This window comes from Phascolarctos cinereus, unplaced genomic scaffold (genome assembly GCF_003287225.1).
Source record: "Phascolarctos cinereus isolate Bilbo 61053 unplaced genomic scaffold, phaCin_HiC Scaffold_9;HRSCAF=440, whole genome shotgun sequence".
NCBI lineage: Eukaryota > Metazoa > Chordata > Mammalia > Diprotodontia > Phascolarctidae > Phascolarctos > Phascolarctos cinereus.
This window is the reverse complement of record NW_027556402.1, coordinates 203,870,799-203,887,831: the sequence shown is the minus strand read 5'-3', so window position 1 is coordinate 203,887,831 and position 17,033 is coordinate 203,870,799. Positions and strand designations below refer to the sequence as shown.

The 17,033-nt window shown below is 45.4% G+C and overlaps 1 protein-coding gene across 1 annotated transcript in view; it reads left to right on the top strand.

Moving 5' to 3' along the window:
• Nucleotides 1–17,033, top strand: part of DNAAF9 (dynein axonemal assembly factor 9) — a 173,456-nt gene that overhangs the window by 147,404 nt on the left and 9,019 nt on the right. Inside the window, 4 exon segments of the mRNA XM_021005399.2 lie at nucleotides 1,976–2,013; nucleotides 8,696–8,831; nucleotides 9,636–9,722; nucleotides 15,520–15,626. Coding sequence (XP_020861058.1) covers nucleotides 1,976–2,013; nucleotides 8,696–8,831; nucleotides 9,636–9,722; nucleotides 15,520–15,626 — 368 coding nt within the window.

The window sequence follows — 17,033 nt, the reverse complement described above, 5'->3', positions numbered from 1 at the left end:
AGTACCATAGGGGCCATACATAGTGCCATAAAAGAGGCATGCACATAGTGCGAGGGAAGTCAGAAGAGTAAGTATGCGTTTGCAGCCAGAGGATCAGGAAAAGCTAGGGAATATGTAGCAGTTTGAGATGGATGAATCTTTTCAGTAGAATCAGCAGCATGTGGTCTTGTAAGACTAATGTATAGACTAATCTTGCTGAGGTATTGAGGCAACTCCTCATTAGAGAGCCTCATGGCCCCCAGACTCCAGGTAGGGGAAACAGCACCCCCACTACTTCTGAGCCCTCCTCTCCTTAGGAGGAGACATGTTTGATAAAGGATTGATTTAGGGAAAATATGACAGAGAACATTGGCTCAGTGGTGATGGTGATAGGGGAATATTGTCCTGAAGGAGCATTGAGAGGGGAGGAGGGGGAATGCTGTTGCCTGTGCCAGACTTGGCACAGAAAGCTAGGAAGTAACATGATGAACTCTAGCACATTTCCCTAACAGATACGCCTCTTATGAGAGGCTTGGAAACCTGGTCATCTGAGATAAATGGGAGAAAGCACGGGGAAAGCTGGGAGAATGAGGAAATACTAGCAGTGCCCGAGGGCAGGGGATTAGATGACCTAATAGGCACCTTTCATCTCCTGCCTGGCTCTGATATTGGTAGATGGGGAGCTTTGGCAGGTAAACATGGCCCACTGGCTCCAACTGTAACAACTGGAGGGAACATTTTGCCCTAAGGTCTATCCCTGATGCACGTAGAAAATACCAGCTTTGGTGCTTTCTACAAGTATCTGGCTCAGAACTTTCTTCCCTTGGGTCTGGGAGACTAATTTGCTTGTTTCACAATGAAGGAACTCCTTCTGCTATGTCTGCTGGGTACAGACAGGGCCTAGAGACCCCGAGCTCCTATCCTGTCTTTGGAGGTTGGTCTCCGACCCAGGTGACACTCTAGCCCAACACTACCTCTGTATAGGGTGTTACTTCACCTCTTCCTCAACAAATGCTATGTGAGCCACTTTGCCTGGGAGAGGCTCCCCCTGTTTACCTCTTGTACTAGTCAATCAACAAACATTTGTAAGCCCCTGGGGATTAAAAACAGAGCCCTGCTCTCAAAGGGGCTACAGTTTAACACAAGGGAAAGCCATGCATACAAATTACTGTATACAGTGGAGATGAGATCAGTGTGGGCATCATGGAAGGGATTTCTTTCCTGAAGGCCCTTTTGACTGTGAAATTTGGATTCTGTGCAGTACTAAGGAGAGATTCAGGCAAAATGCAGTGAGAAGTTTGAGAAAGGAAGGCTAGCCCCAAGATGTCTTCCCTGTTTGGCTTTTGTAGTTTTTCAGGATAGTGTTAAAGGAAAGCCCAGGTTCTTGCAAAAAGCACACCTGTTGTGAGTATGAAAGGAAGAATGGAACTGGAAACTGGGAATAGCTTGTCATTGGCAGAGAGAGGCAAATGACTATTCTCATTTCCTTTTGAAGTTCCCACTGGAATGAACTCTCTCAGCAGTGTGTACAGTGTGCAGTGGACCTTGTTCCCAAATGTTCCCACTACAATTACCTCTTACAAGTTAGTCATTTGGAAGGCCTGAGACCGTAGTCATGAGGTTTCTAGGAGGACAGAGAGTGCGCATCACTGCTGGTCTTGCTCCTCTGGGATCCACAGTATTATTCCTTGGTTAGGATGGATGGCACCTTATTTTCATTCCCCTTACTATCCGTAGCTCCCTGGGTCTTGGGCAGTTAGCTAAGAAAAGCTGTAGCTTTCTTCCAGACTACATGTAGCCTCTATTTTTGGGTGTGGTTCATTGGTTGAGTGCCAGCGGTTAAATGATATTCTTTTCTATTAGTGTTGTTCAGGTCTTTGGGGAGAGTTCTAATTCATAACACTGAATCATAGAATCATGAACTGATTTTTGAAAAATGTTTAAACTTCCATTGGAAGTCTAAGCATTAACACTTCTTTTTTTTTTTTCTTTCTAGATTTCTCTTTCCTAAATTTCTTGATCAGTGTTCACAAGGTAAGCAATAGGCTTGACTTTCTGCCTACAGAATAAAGTTTGTCTTCCAAACATGATATAAATGTGATAACTGTGCTCTAGAATTTCTGAAGATAGGTTTTCTGTCCAGAAATCTAAGGAATGATCAAAGTTCATCAAAGGAGAGCAATGACACTGAATATTTTCATCTCCTTTTATGGGCATATCTTGACTCAAATCTTGCCTTTTTGCCTAAACTGAGTCAGCCATAATACAACTCTGGCTGTCTAGTTAGAATGACGACAAGAAATGTGGATCCCTAACCCCGGGTCCACATGGCTTGGGTCTGGCAGCGCCAAGCTCTGGTTATCATCCCCAAGCCCATCCTAGGCACCCCAGGAAGTGGTATTTTTTTTTCTAATACAAATAGGACTCCCTGTGGCGGAGGGAGATCAGGAGTCAGTTTTTAAATCTCCACACTGGGGATGAACTACCCATTGTTGTTGAGAGATGTGCGTGGTGCCTGGGCTTCCTGAGTCAGCTCAGTAAACAGAGATCAAATGGAAGCAACCTCCCCCTGTGTCCCCAGCACTGTGCCTCACCCCGCTGAGCCTGGTACCGGCTGGCCTACGGGGAACCCCGTGAAGCCCGTTGTCTTGGGAACAACAGGGGCCGACTGCTGCCCAAGAGAAGGAGGCTGAGGGCTCTGTTGTGACTGCTGCCTGAGGTGCAAGAAGACTCATTCTCCATGGCGCCCTCACCTCTGAATCGTGTGATGCTGCGTCAGCCCCAGGAGAGCCCTTCTCCACTGGGGGAAGGAGAGATGGGACAGTGGAATGGGAGGGAGGGGACATCAGCAGGATTTCACCCCAGACTTTATTCCAGTGTTTAATCTTCAGTTTGGTGAGAGCTTAAATTTGTTGGAATAAGTTCTACTTTGAATTGTGTTGCATGAGCCCAGCTCCACGCCACCATTTTTTGTTATTGCCTTTAATGACTCTGGCTACATTTCATCTCCAGAGTCACTTGCAAACAATGTAAACAGCCCTGGGTGACCTTGGCACCCCTTGTCCTCTTGGCCCTTTCTGCCTTGTATCCTCTTCTCCCCCCCCCCCATCCCGGCCTCTTTTCCTGTTTTTATGTACGTGACAAGAGCAAGTGATTCAAGCTGCCTGCCTCCTCCAACAGAGCCTGGGGAAAGTGTCCGGTCCTTGTTGTCCGTTCCAGTGCACAGCAGGCACTATGCCTGGCTCTGCCGTGACTAGTCCTTTTCAGACTAATTCACCTTGACCTTTGATGCTGAGATAGGCGATCTGAGCCCATCCGCAAGGCCTCTGGTGACTGGGAGGTCTGCCCTAGGATCCTTGCCTTCCTCACCTAGCATGGCAGCTGTCAAACCACAGTTATGTGGCCTGTCATAGGCAAAGCACTGGAGGCTGTGTGTGCTGTTCTCCAAAATGAGGGAATCTGAGAGCACAGGGTAGAGGCAGTATTCCCCAAGAAAGTACCAAAGCCTTAGGAGATGGATGCCTCTCACTTCTTGCAAATTAAGAAAAAACAAAACAACCCAGTGACATTATTTGTGTGATACTCTGTGAACCACTGTGTGGATAGCAAAAACCCCCCATTGATAGCTACTGTTGATCTATGTGGTGCTGGAATGAAAGGGGTAAAAAGTGATCCCTCCTTCCAAGGGAAGTGAGCACCAATTTTTTTTAGGAAACTTAGGAGCCGGCCTGAGAGGAGTAGCATCTTCCTCGTGCAGAAGCGTTTCTCTGCTATTTCACTCTCCCAAAACAAAATGCATTTCATCCCCTTATTCCTTTTCCAGTGATTGAGCTAATTGATATCTTAATTTTTTAACTGATTCTTTTAAAAGTAAAAATGGGATGCACTGTAAGTAGCCTTTCCCCAAAGAGCATGTGGATTACAGACTCCAAGCAAGGATCAAAAAGGAAGCCAAACATGGTTAAAAGGGACACCAAGGAAGCACCAGTCTTTTCTCAGCATTCCCTCTTTTTTTTTTAATTGGTTGGGCAGCGGGGGTTAAGTGACTTGCCCAGGGTCACACAGGGAGTACAAGTTATGTGTCTGAGGGCAGATTTGAACTCAGGTCCTCCTGAATCCAGGGCCAGTGCTCTGTCCACTGCGCCACCTACCTGCCCCCCCCATTTCCTCTTTTTTAGGGAATAAAGAGTTGGACATAAAGAGTCAGTACTTTTTCCTTTTTGCTCAATAGACTAGTAAGATGGCCCCATGGCCCACTAACAGTGGGATACATGTGCTTGATTTGAGCTTCAGTTATGGGCCTGGCCTGTATGCCACCCTGTGCTCTTATCAGGTGAGGCAGCTGGTCAAGGTTTAGTGTCATTTGTACCATGGACCAGAGAGAGAGGGTAGCTGGCCAGGATAGGGATGAAACCCACCACCCTGACCTTGATAGCTCTGTTCTCTAAACACCTGAGTTATGAAGCCTGACCTGCTTAGCAAACATAGTTATTTCCCTTTGGCAAGTCATTGTTTGCATAGCTGACCTGAGGAATGCTGCAGGGTAATCCGCCTGAGCCTGCATGTTCAGCGATGAAGGTCTGGGGAGCCAAGGCCTGGGGCTTTGACCTGGGAGACTCTGTACCAGCCAGGAACCAGGTTTGGATCTCAGGCCCAGCTAGGATCAAGACTCCCCCTCCATCGGAGGAACTTAAAGCAGAGTGTTCAGATCAGTTGTGAAAGGACCTACTGTGCTAGTGAAAAAGCTAATTCCTAATAATCTGTGGAGCTGGTCTGCCTCATCTCTTCCTACTTTCCCAGCCCCACCCCAGATCCTCCCATTTACACACTGCCTGCCTCTCCCTTGTTGGGGCTGGAATAATCACTACCCTCTCTTCAAGTAGAGTGATGCGTGAGGCTTGCACCTTGAGTCAGCTCTTACTCTCTCCAGTTTCCCTTGTCCAAGACAATAACAGAGAAGACTCAGCTCCCAAACACTCCCTTTTCTCTTCAACAATTCAGTCAGGGATTTGGATACAGGCATAGATAGCAATAAAGCTTATTGGATTTCCAGATGGTGTGAAGCTGAAAGGAATGGCTAATAAACTGAATAATAGAATTAGAATCTAGAAAGGTTTCAGTAGACTGGAACAGTGGGCTGAATGGAATTGGATAAAATGTCATAAGGATGACTATAATAAATTCCTGCAAATGGGTTCCAAAAAATCAACTCCTTCAATATAAGAGGAGAGCCTGGCTAGACAGCACTTAATGAGAAGGTCTGTTGGTTTCAATGGTCTTCAGGGCGACATTGGCACCACCCTAGATTGCATTAATAGAGGCCTCGACTCCAAAGCCAGAGAGGTTATTGTTCTGCTGTAATCTCCTCAAATCAGGCCATATTGGAACAGCATATTCTGTTTCATGGACCACTTTTTAGGAAGAACACTGTCAGACTGAGCAAGGTGATCTAGATGGAAACAAGACTGGAAACCATGGCGTATGAGGACTTGTGGGGAGGTCGAGCTTGGAAAAGAGAAGAGTTGGACAAGACATAATAGCCATCTTCAAGGATGTGGAAGCACTAGACTTGATCTGCTTGGCGCCGGAGGGCAGAACAGTGGCTACTGTGTGGAAGCGGCAAAGAGGCCGTCTGGCTCAGCTAAGGGAAACTTACCTCGACATTACAGCCATCCAAATGTAGACTAGGGTGCCTTGGACATAGTGTCCTAGGATGTGTCCAAACAGAGCCTGGAGGACCATCTGCAGGCTGCATTAACTCAGAGAATACTTTCAGCTTGGAGATTCTTTGGTTCTGTTCTTCTACCCTTGTGGGATTTCCTATCTCTCAATGTTAGGGTCTTCACACCTACTCAGGAATGTGTTGAGCCCATTGTAACTCATTACCCTTCTGGCCTTGGTAACCTCACTGTGGGCTCCCTTCCTTTTCAGGAGCCCCCTTTTTGCTGCCTGCAGTGTAGCCACTGCAAGCCATAGGGGCTCTGGCCCACAGCCTGCTTAAACTGTTGTCTTTGAGTTTGTACATCAGTTCTGTCTTTGTCTCTACCCATTGAAGCTTTATTGGATTGCAGAAGGCCTTTGCTGTCCCACAGCTCCCTGTTGTGAATGGCTTCAAATCAAGTGGACCATACCTATGACTATCCAGGAATCTACACACAGAGCCATGCTGAGTTCTGGAGGAATAGGGCAGAGGAAGAGAGGAGGGGATATTAGGGGCTTAAGGGGTGATGCTGAGAAAATTTGGGTAAGCCAGGTGCTATGTGACTCAATCCCAGGTGATGTGAGGCAGCTAGTTGGCATAGTGGATAGAGCACTGAATTGGGAGTTAGGAGCACCTGATTCAAATTCAGCCTCAGACACTTACTAGCTTTGTGACCCTGAGTAAGTCACTTTACCTTGGTCTCCCTCTGTTTCCTCCTATGTAAGACGGGGATAATACTAGCACCTACCTTCCAGAGTTGTTGTGAGAATCAAATGAGATAGTACGTGGAAAACACTTCTCAAACCTTCAAGCGTTCTGGAAATATGTGTAGGCTGTGTGAGCATGAGATCTGTTGGTGAAAGAAATAATGCCAGCTACCTTTATTTTCAGGTGCTTTGCTAGTTAATATGTGATGGAGATCACTGTGTAGAAGTTGCTTCCAGGGGCCTGCTGACCTAGCTTTAGTTCCAGCTGAGAGCCCAAGGCTCCCTTTCCTGTCCTTATGTGCTTTAGAAAAAGAATGTTAGTAGAGTCTGAGGGTCACTGAAAGAGAGGGAGGTGGAGTGCGTCCGCTCTGAAAGACTAGCAAGATCATTGACCTGTTGGGCCTTCCTGAGTCTGTCAGTTCAGATCATGAAATCCCTCTTCTGAGCTCCACATGCTGTCTCCAGCTGCCTACAGGACTTTTCCCCTAGTTGTCCCACCGTCAGATCAGACTCAGTATTTGTAAAACCAAACTCATTTATTCCCCTAAACCTGTCCCGTCTTCTGATGTTGGCTATATCCAAAGAATCCTATTTGAGGTCAGTTGGGCATAGACTTTCTCTTCATCAGGGCAGAGCAGTGTGCTGACCACATCATTGTCACATAGCTTCTTTACAGCCTGCTTAATACCATGGGGGAGCCATTTTCAGTCTTCCTTATAGCTGACTCAGTGGCAAGGGAGAATTTGTTGATTGCAACAAGATCAAGCTTGTTCTTCTTTGGGGTGCTTTGCTGAAAGTTTTTGGGCTGTCTTCAGAGCCATGGTGCCTTGGGTGATCTGAATAGCAGGCACATTCAGATCCTCTCCTTTGGTGGCTTCAGCATGACTTTTTGGCTTTCAGTGCTCCTGGCTTGGCTTTTTTCTTGCAGGTTGGATGGGAAAGGGCCAGGGCGTAGAACACAACTTCTTTCTTCACTTTAAATGTGATTTGGAGGGAAATAGGTACCAGATTCCGGTTGAGTTCAACTTTGCAGCACCCCTTGGATTCATCCACTGCCACCTCTTTGGTATAGGACCTCATTATCATTTACTAGAGCCTAACTTCTTAAATCCCTTCTAATCCATCTGTCCTTCACACACTCCTGCCAGATTGATCTTTCTTTTGCATTTATCTTGCCATATTTCTCTTCAGCTCAGGACCCTTCAGTGACTCTCTTTTGCTTAAGAAAAGTTCAAAGTCCTTATCCCGAATTCAAGGCTCTCCTCAGTCTGGCACCACTTTATCTTTCTAGCCCTTATCTTTTATTCCTACCCTTTTTTTCCCCTTTACTTCAACCAAATGGTAGACAATTCACTATCCCAAGGCCATATCTCATGTGCTTTTCCAATATTATGTCTTTACTTACACCTGCCCCTCGTCTCCCTCCCCACTGAAATCCTGCCCATTTTTCAAGACCCAGATTATATCCCGTTTCATCTTTGAAGTCTTCTTGGATTATCCATTGAGTAAGAAATGATCTTTTCTTCCTTATAACTCTCATAGCACGTAACTTCTATCTCTCTTGTGCTCTTGTGGCATTTTATTTTGCCACATTTATTTATGATTTCACATAAATGTGTTATCTTCTATACTATATTGTAAACTCCTTGAGGACAGAAACAATGTATTTTACAAAGCTGGAATAAATAGGAGCCATTGAAGGAGACAAAAATAGGAATGGCCTGAAAAATATGTAGATCAAAATAGCTTAGTGTCTAGGTAGCTAACGGAAAAGAGGGTTTCAAAAAGGAGAGAGGAAAGAAAAGAAGGAGAGAGGCATTTTATGGGGGTCAGATTCTGCAGAAAGGTCAGTGACACCAGGGACAAAGAAAAGTCCCATTGGATTTGGTGATGAGACCGTCATGAATGATCTTTGAGAGAACAGTCTCAGTAGAATGAGGAAGATGAAAGTCAGATTGCAAGAAACAGAGAGCCACTGCAAACCATGTATTCTAGAAGTTTGTCTGGGAAGAAAGGAAAAATAAGAAGATGGTAGCCTGAGATGTCAGCAGCAGATGAAGTACATTTTTTTTTTTTGCGTAGGGAAAACCTGTTCATGCTTGGAAAGAGAGGGGAAGGGACCAGTAGAATGCTAAAGATATGGGAGGGAGGAAACAAGTGAGAAAATCAAGATCCTAAATTTTGTGCAAACTTCAACTGATTAATTTCTCCAACTGTAACTGGTTCTAGGATTTCTCTCTTGCAGCAGAAAATGTGCTATTGCAGATGTCTTTTTGTAGCCTGAAATGTTCCTGATTTTGTTCCACAGGCTTGGTAAGCAATGTCGTATTTACTAGTCACACTATGGAGCAGAGACATCCCCTCCTTGTGCAGCTGCAAAGTCTCATCCGAGCAGCAAATCCAGCTGCAGCTTTCATTCTTGCCGAAAATGGGATAGTGACCAGGTGATTACTCATTAGTCCCCAACCCTCAGGAGCCTCTGGCTCTCTCTGCCAGCCTGGGCCTTATGGCTGCCCAAAGGAGTGACCTGCTGCTTAAAGTACATGGTTACCCCTCTGGTATTGTCTTTTTAATCGTAGGCCCTTTGAGCTGTGTTTCAGATATTCACATTTAAGGAATATCAACTAGCTATAATTCCCTGAGGATTGACAGTAGCTAAGGGGAAAAGAGAGGGAACGAGCGTGTTTGGAGGGAAGGCCAAGGCAGAAAGACGAACATAACATGTGTCCAAATACTTTTCTGTTCTGAGGCACCGTTACTTTTCAGGGCGACATCTGTAAGGCAAGGGCTTCTCCATATCAGCTTGAGGAAGACGGGGCAATAGCACTGGTTCAGTTTGAGGGGCCATTAGTAAAGTAACGTCAGAGTTTTATAGATTTGATTCCAGTTGCAATTCATGGATTGTTGACTTGAAGGATTTTCTTTAATATAAAAACATTTGAATGAAGTAGAATGTGCTGATCTAGGTTCAGGTGCACTGAACAATATCCTAATGTTGTTTACGTGATTTTGATGAACTGATTTTTCTCACATATAGCTACATGAGATTAAGCATGTCCTTTCTCCCCTCCAAGCCCCAATTTCCCCTTATTTAAAAAAAATAAAAAGAGGGACTTAAACTACAAGGTCTCTAAGGTTCCTTTCAGCTCTAAAATTATAGTCTATAATCCTAAATTGTTTTTTTTTAAATTGTATGTTGGGACTCATGCTTCTGGTTAATTTGGGCCTTTTCTGATCTTTTTCTACAGGAATGAAGACATTGAGTTGATTCTTTCAGAAGACAGTTTTTCGGCTCCTCAGATGTTGCAAGCTCGATATTTAATGTTCCCTGGCTGGTAAGTGTTGTAATTGAGGAAATAAGATAAATACAGACAGTCTTTATTGACAAAAGAAATGGGGGAGGTGGGGGGAAGGGAGGAAAGCACAAGAAGTACCCAAGTTGGCCAAGCCTTGTGGACAGTCCTTTTCATTGACCGTTTGAGACCCTGGCATCAGAGTTTTCTGTCACAGTTGGAGTCCTGATGGACTTTGTGCCTAGTTGGGGGAAGCTGCCCATTATCCTAGCATTGCATTTACTTCCTCTGACTCCTGGCCAGCTTGGGTAGGATGGCAACAGAGCCAGGGCATCACCATCTCAAAACTGTGATCAGCCCAGGTGAAAAATCATGGGAAACCACTCAGTTTTCTGGTGTGCCTTCTTTTCTGTTTCTCAGGCAGTTTTTCTGACTCCCACAACAGCTGCCGGTTCATATGCAGACTTACTACTTTTCTCTTCTGCCTGGTGGCCCTTTTATCAGGGAGGATAAAAAAGAAAGCAAAGCAAGCTTTCTTTTGAGGAGATAATGCTTCAAAAGAAGGCCCAAACGAGTAGTGTCACTGAGAGATCCCTGGGCTCTCAGTGGTACTGTCAGAATTTGTAATCAGCCTGTTTCTGACCCAAGCCTTTCTAAGACATCTGTCCAAACACAAGACCTCTCCACTTTCCTGTCTCTTGAATGGTTGATGTTATATTGAACCGTTTCTTTGGATGACTGGGACTCTTTGGATCAGGGAACCGGGCACTGAAACAGAACTTGGGGTGTGACTCTCTAGGTTTAATCTCCGTGTTGATTGTGGGGATAGCTTAAGTCTAGTGGTCAAGACAGGCAAAGCTTGAACAAAATCATTCAAAGGCCTTGTTGCCATGTGCAGTAAGTTGCGCAAACAACGTGACTTATGCCGGCTGAAATGCTTTGAAATGAGTTTTTTTCAGTGTAATTTGGAGTCTTTTTAACAACATCCCTTCAGCCTATAGCACAGCCTTGAACCTAGGAAGGGGCTTAATAAATATTTGTTGCCTGAATGAACAAACTTACCTCAGCCCTCAGATGTGCCTGGAGTAGAGTAAACTGCCTTTGCAGGCCCCAAAATGCCACTTTTTTAAGTGTCCCAAAGTTTATATATACATATATATATATATATATATATATATATATATATATATACACACACACACACACATACTTAGAGAAGTTCTCAATGCACGCTAGTGACCAGGGCTAACCTCCACTCAGTTCTCATTTGATGTTGCCCTCCGAGGCTGCCCAGGAGCCTGATTTTACTCCTTATTGGGTGGAAGAAGTGGAGGTCAAAGGGGAAACAAGACATGAAAGTCCAGTTAGTTAAAGAGGGATTTGTTGGAAGCAAAGCAAAGTTCCTTGTGCTTCACCCTGACTTGTTCTTGGCCACAAATGTTGTAGACAGATCTATGTCTCTATGCTGAATATTTGAGACATCGGTCTCCTGGAGCCAACAGCCTGGGGCTATGTCGGAAGTAGTCTGATCTCTCACTGAGATAAGAGATGTTCACGGTAGCAGAGCAAGAGAAAGAATGCCATCTGTTTTATAGATGGAACTGGGCTCTCTGTACGTTTTGTCTTGCTTTTATTCCACAAAGGAAAACCTCATCCATCCTGGAATTAAGGGGCCTTTTAACACCAAGACCCACGTCCGTTACCCCAAGTCAGGAACTTGGTCTTGGAGATCCTGCACAGGCAGACTTTTGCTTGGTCTCTTGGTCTTGTGGGTCAGACTGGGTCATCCACAGACTGTTGGGTTGGCATTTCCTCTCTGTCTCTTTAGACTTCCCTGGAGACCCATTTGATGTTTGAATTTTCCCTTTGGCTCTTCCTATGCACTGTAATTTCTGTGTGTTTGTGTAAGAAAGGAGTGGCTTGGGGGACAGTCTTCCTTGCTTACCAGCTCTGTCACAGTTATTGGATGCTGAGGTGAGAGTTGAGGTGGTGGTCAGAGGACCGCCAGACACCAGACACTGTCCCCTTAAGGCAGATTGGTTCTTCTGGAGGAAAGCTAGCTTTTTTGTGCTATGGAAATCTGGTTTTGGAGAATTGATCTGACATGGAATTGTCTGGGTGCCATTATTTCCCTGTCACAGGCTTTTTTTCTCTCCCAGATACTGACCAGGTGGATTTCAGGGCTTGTGCTCCATCCTGTTCATGTTGACATTTCTGTTAACTCTCCTCTGCACTCTGGGAAAGGAGATTTTAGTACGCCTAAACTTTCTTCTCAATTGAAGTTTTATCTAGGCTGAAGCTTAAAAGAGTGAGACTGAGGCATGAGGTCAAAGAACTTCCCTCTAATACCTCTGTGCCCCTAAAGCACAAGAGAACTTAGCATCCTCCCTCCAGATACTCCTAGTCCCTTCCCTTCTCAGAGTTTCAGGAAGCAAAGAGAATATATGGGATCACCAAGGATCACTAAGCAACAGATGGGTACTTACTAAGGGCCAGCCTAACTGAGAATAAAGACTTTTGCTCCCAAGAGCTCACCAAGTGAGGGACTTTTTTTCAGCCACAACAGCCTATTTGCTAAGGCACACAGTCCAGTTCAATGAATATTTTTTAAGTACCTGCTGTGTGCAAGGCACTGCATTGGTAGAAAGGGACCAGATATCAAATCACACATCCTTGAAGTAGTGAACAAGTGTTCTCATCTCTCTTATCGCTATCCTGAACTATTTATTAAGCTCAATGAGGATAGGGACTGTATCCAATTTAAATTTTACATCTCCTTTCAGCACCTAACAAAGTTCTCTGTAAACAATTGGCACTTAATGAGATTAGTTCAATAGAATTTGGCCTAGAATCTGAATCATAGTTGGAAGGAACCTCCTAGGTCACCTAGTTCAACCTTCCACCCAGAACAGGATTCTCCCCCAAAAGTGTGCTCTGATTTAAGACTAACAATTGGGTATTTTCTGAGGCAAGTCACTTGATTGTTAAACAGCTGTAATTTTTAGTTCCATTTCAAGGCTTGGGCTAGGGCGATGGCTGTGAAAGTAGAGAGAAGAGAACGGATTGAAAGATGTTGTAGAGAAATTATTGATAAGGCTTTGCAACTGATTAGATCTGGGGAGGAAGGGAGAGTGAGACTCACCAGGGCCTGACAAAGAGAGGATGATTGCTGGAACTGGGTCTTCCAGAGGGGAGAGGAGATAGAATCAGAGCAGCATTAGCATTAGCTAAAAGTAGAAATGTTTTCTTCTGAAACAGATGAGAAGGAGGAAAAGGGTGTTTTACTGCTGTAAAGCACTGCTGCAAGGAATTGAGGGGACTGTTGTCAGATGACCTTAATCTTCTTCGTGAAATAGGAAGCTAAATCATCACAGGGAGTGCAAATCAGCAAGCAATTAAGGGCCTACTATGGGCCAGGTGCTGTGGGAAGGAGGGAGAAAAAGTTTAAACCTGTCATCTGAGCAATAACAGTAGAAGTAGTAGAGTTCCAGAGCAACAATGAGGGCCCTGCTAGGGCTGTACTTAGGCCCTCATGAATGGCTCATTTCCATTTCTTTCTCCAGGGATATTGAGCAGCCTGGAAACAGGAGAAAAGAAACCTAACGGATGTCCAGGGCTAAGGATTAGGAGGTTGGGAATGATTGTGGGTGAAGAGAGGGAAGAAAAAAGGAAGGATTCTAGAGAAGTGAATCATGAAAGTCCTAGCTGAGCATGGAGACAAGTGAAGGGATCATGGGACAAGAAGTCATGATGAGGATGATGGGCAGGTTTAATGTTACTGAAGAAGAAGAGAGATGGGAGAATAGGAGGTTGTGATTGGACAGTGAAATGTCAAAGTTTAGGATGTTGGTGATTATGCAGGTCTGTGAAATGATATGGGCTAAGGTTTAATCATGGCATTATTGTGTGGCTCAAGTTGGCTAGGTTTTAGAGTTGAGGAATTATGTGGTGGATATTAGACAGTTCAAAGTGAATAATGTCATTTCTGCCTATCATTTATCCAACCTTTTTGAACTGTGCTCTCCTGAAGTTGGATTATGACCAGTCCTTCACATCCGACTATCCCCAGCATTCTTTTCTTTGATGGTCCCAAAATCTGAGATTATTTCTCCCGAGGTTCCTGTTAACCTTTACATCCCAAGTCAGTTCTTCCTTTTGGGTCAGAATTGGGTGTAGGAAAAAAAAAACAAGAAAGAACATTTCTCCTCTACCTTCAGTGAAGAAAGTGGGGATTTAGCAGATGTTCTGTGTTTAGCAGAGAAGCCCCAGCATCAGATGGTCCCCACTACTACCTCTCATATAACAAATCTGGGGGCAGAGTGCTTCACATCTTCCCACTTTCTGAGGAGTATCTTGATTTCCTCAGCTCCAGGAAACAATTGGTCCTGGGCCCAAGACAACACTGTCTTCCCTCCTGCCTTGCCATACCTGTGGGGAGATCCTGCACTGGTTGACACAGGAATTGACCTGCCAAAAGTCACGCCTCACACCCCATCTAAAACTGGCCTAGCCAGAGATCGTGAAAAGTTTTACTGGAGAGAGAGCAAACTAAAGGAACCAGATTCCCCTTTTCCTCTGTCAGTCTGAGGTCTTTTTCCTAGACCTCTTTTGACAGGAAGTTGCCCTTTTAGAGATCTAGTCCATCTCACAATGAGCACAGGCTGGGGAAGGATCTTTACTACTGGGCTCCTGGAAGAGCTGGTGTCACTGGCCTTCTTGGCTAGTAGGAGTCCATGGATTTCCCTTGGAAAGCTAGCACTTGGGAGGAAGGAAGGGTGCTTACTATTGGATTCCCCAACAGTGATGGTGATTGAAGAGCCTCATGTTACAGGTACACAAAGGCCTCTGAGGGAGACTGTCCGTCTCCTGGCTGTTAGTATTGGCCTGTGCCTACTTCCTTTATAAAGAGAGATCAGTTTGGTTCCTGGAACAGACTGAAGGGACTCTTTCCTTGTTATATCTTGTTTTGAGCTTCTCAAGAATAAATAAGATCCATACTAATTAAGGCAGGTGGTAATCTTCCCCTCCCCCCACTCACTCCCCTCTTATGACAACCCCTTTGGCTTCCTTTTTTGCTTGAGGGGTTTTCCTATTAGCAGTTATAAGGAGGAGAGTTTGCAAAGACCACCAGGTATTGGGAAACCAGTTGGAATGTTTGGAGTTTTTCCCCTTATTGTAACCCTAAGCCCATATCTGCTTCTTTCTGCAGTCCAGAAAATGACTCATTCTCCTTAGAATATCAGGGCCCTTCCGTAGACTCATGATAGAAAGGTCACCTGAGTTTCCTCATCGGTAAAATGGAAATACTAATACTGACCTACCTGCCTTTTACAGTTTACAGTGGGAAGGTGCTTTGTAAACTTTTGAGCTCCATAGGAAATGGGAGCTGGCAGTATGACCTTTTCCCCTTCCTCCAGGCAGAATCCCAAGTAGTACCCTCCGGGAGAGAGAGGATAGGGGTAGCACCAAGATCTCACAATTCCCAGGATCTAGTCTGTTCCCTAAAGTGAAGGGAAGGGAAATCACTTCCCTTGAACTTTGGGAAATCCATTGTGGTCCATTGTAAGCACACAGTCTAGAGCTGCTACAGCTGCTGAGCCAGGACAGAACTCTGAATTAGCTGCTAGGCAGAGCCAGGGAAGGGAAATACTCAGCCTTAGGATCAGGGAGCCAGACCTGAAATGGGGAACCCAAATACCCTGTCCTCCAGCCTCCCAGTCTGAAGAATACATGAAAGAGGCATATAAATATTTGTAACAGCATATACAGAAATGAAAATCAAGCACGATATTCATATTCAAAAAACTAATCATGTTTTCAAATTTGTATTTGTTTGAAGGTATGAAGGTAAATTTCGTGCAGGGTCAGTCTTCCCACCAATGGTTCAGATCTGTGTCTGGTTTGGCCGCCCCTTGGAGAAGGCTCGCTTTGTGGCCAAATGCAAAGGTAAGACTCCCTGATGTATGCCTGTGAACGACAGGGAAAGGAAATTAACGTTTCCTTTGCAGCCTGAGAGGCTGGGTTTTTGAGGCCAGCCTAAGACCAACTGACCTTTCTCTGGTTGAGGTCAGTATTGCCTAAGATCTTAGACTTGTCACGCAAATTGGTCTGAACTCCCCTCAGGAGAGTTTCATTACCCCCTGGGAACTGGTGCAGAGAGAAGACCCATTAAGAAGGAGCCTAGATAAGCAGCACCAGTCTTTTAGGAGAGGTAAAGTGGGCAGCCAAGCCTGGAGATTTTTTTCAGCCTCTCTTTAATAAAGGTAGGATGATTATTGCTGGGCCAATGGACCTACCTCCCTCTTTTTTTTTCTCTTGGCTAGGCAAGGGGGTTATGTGACTTGCCCAGGGTCACACAGCTAGTAAGTGTGTCTGAGACCGGATTTGAACTCAGGTCCTCCTGACTCCAGGGCTGGTGCTCTATCCACTGCGCCATCTAGCTGCCCCCTACCTCCCTCTTTGTCTGGGCTCTTAGGGTCTTGATCTGCTTAGATCTCCTGGCCTATTCATGGGACAAGCTCCATTTTCCCCTTAGTTAATTTTGTCAGTCAGTCAGTCAGCAAGCAAATAACATCTCCTATGTGCTAGGCATTGTGCAAAGTGCTAGGGATACAACGTAATTCCCCAAAAAAACCACCAATCCCTGCCCACAAGATGCTCACAGTCTAATAAGGGAGACAACATGCAAACAACTATATACAAACAAGATAAAGACAGGGTAAATTGGGGATCATGTCAAAGGAAAGGCACCAAGGTTAAGGAATACCAGGAAAAGCTTGCAGAAGGTGGGGATTCATCCGTGAAGGAAGCCAGAAAGTGGAAATGAAGGAGAGAGTTGAGGCCTGGGGAGCAGTCCGCATGCAGAGTCAGGAGGTAAGGAGGCCAGTGTCACTGAGGCATAGAATGTGTGGAGGAGCCTGGGAAGGTACAGAGAGACTGGGCTGTGAAAGACTTTATATCTGCTTCTGGAGATGATGAAAGAAGGGGAGGGGTGGCCTAGTCAGACCTGTGTCTGAGAAAGAGCAGTTTGGCAGCTGAGCGGAGGACAGACTGCAGCAGGGAGAGACAGGGCAGGAAGACCCACCTGCAGGCTAGTGTAGGGCTCCCAGGTGTGAGGTGCTGAGGGCCTGCACAGAAGTGGGGAGAAGGTCAGAGGAGAGAAAGAGCCACATAGGAGAGGTAGAAATGACGGGGACCAGACAGCTGGCTATGTGGTGGTGGGGCAGGGCAGTGAGAGAGAGAAAGAGATGGAGGAGATAAAGCTGATGCCAAGGCTTGAACCTGGAGACCGGGGAGCATGGTAGTACCCTCGACAGTTATAGGGGAGCTAGGAGGAGGAGGGAAGAATGATAA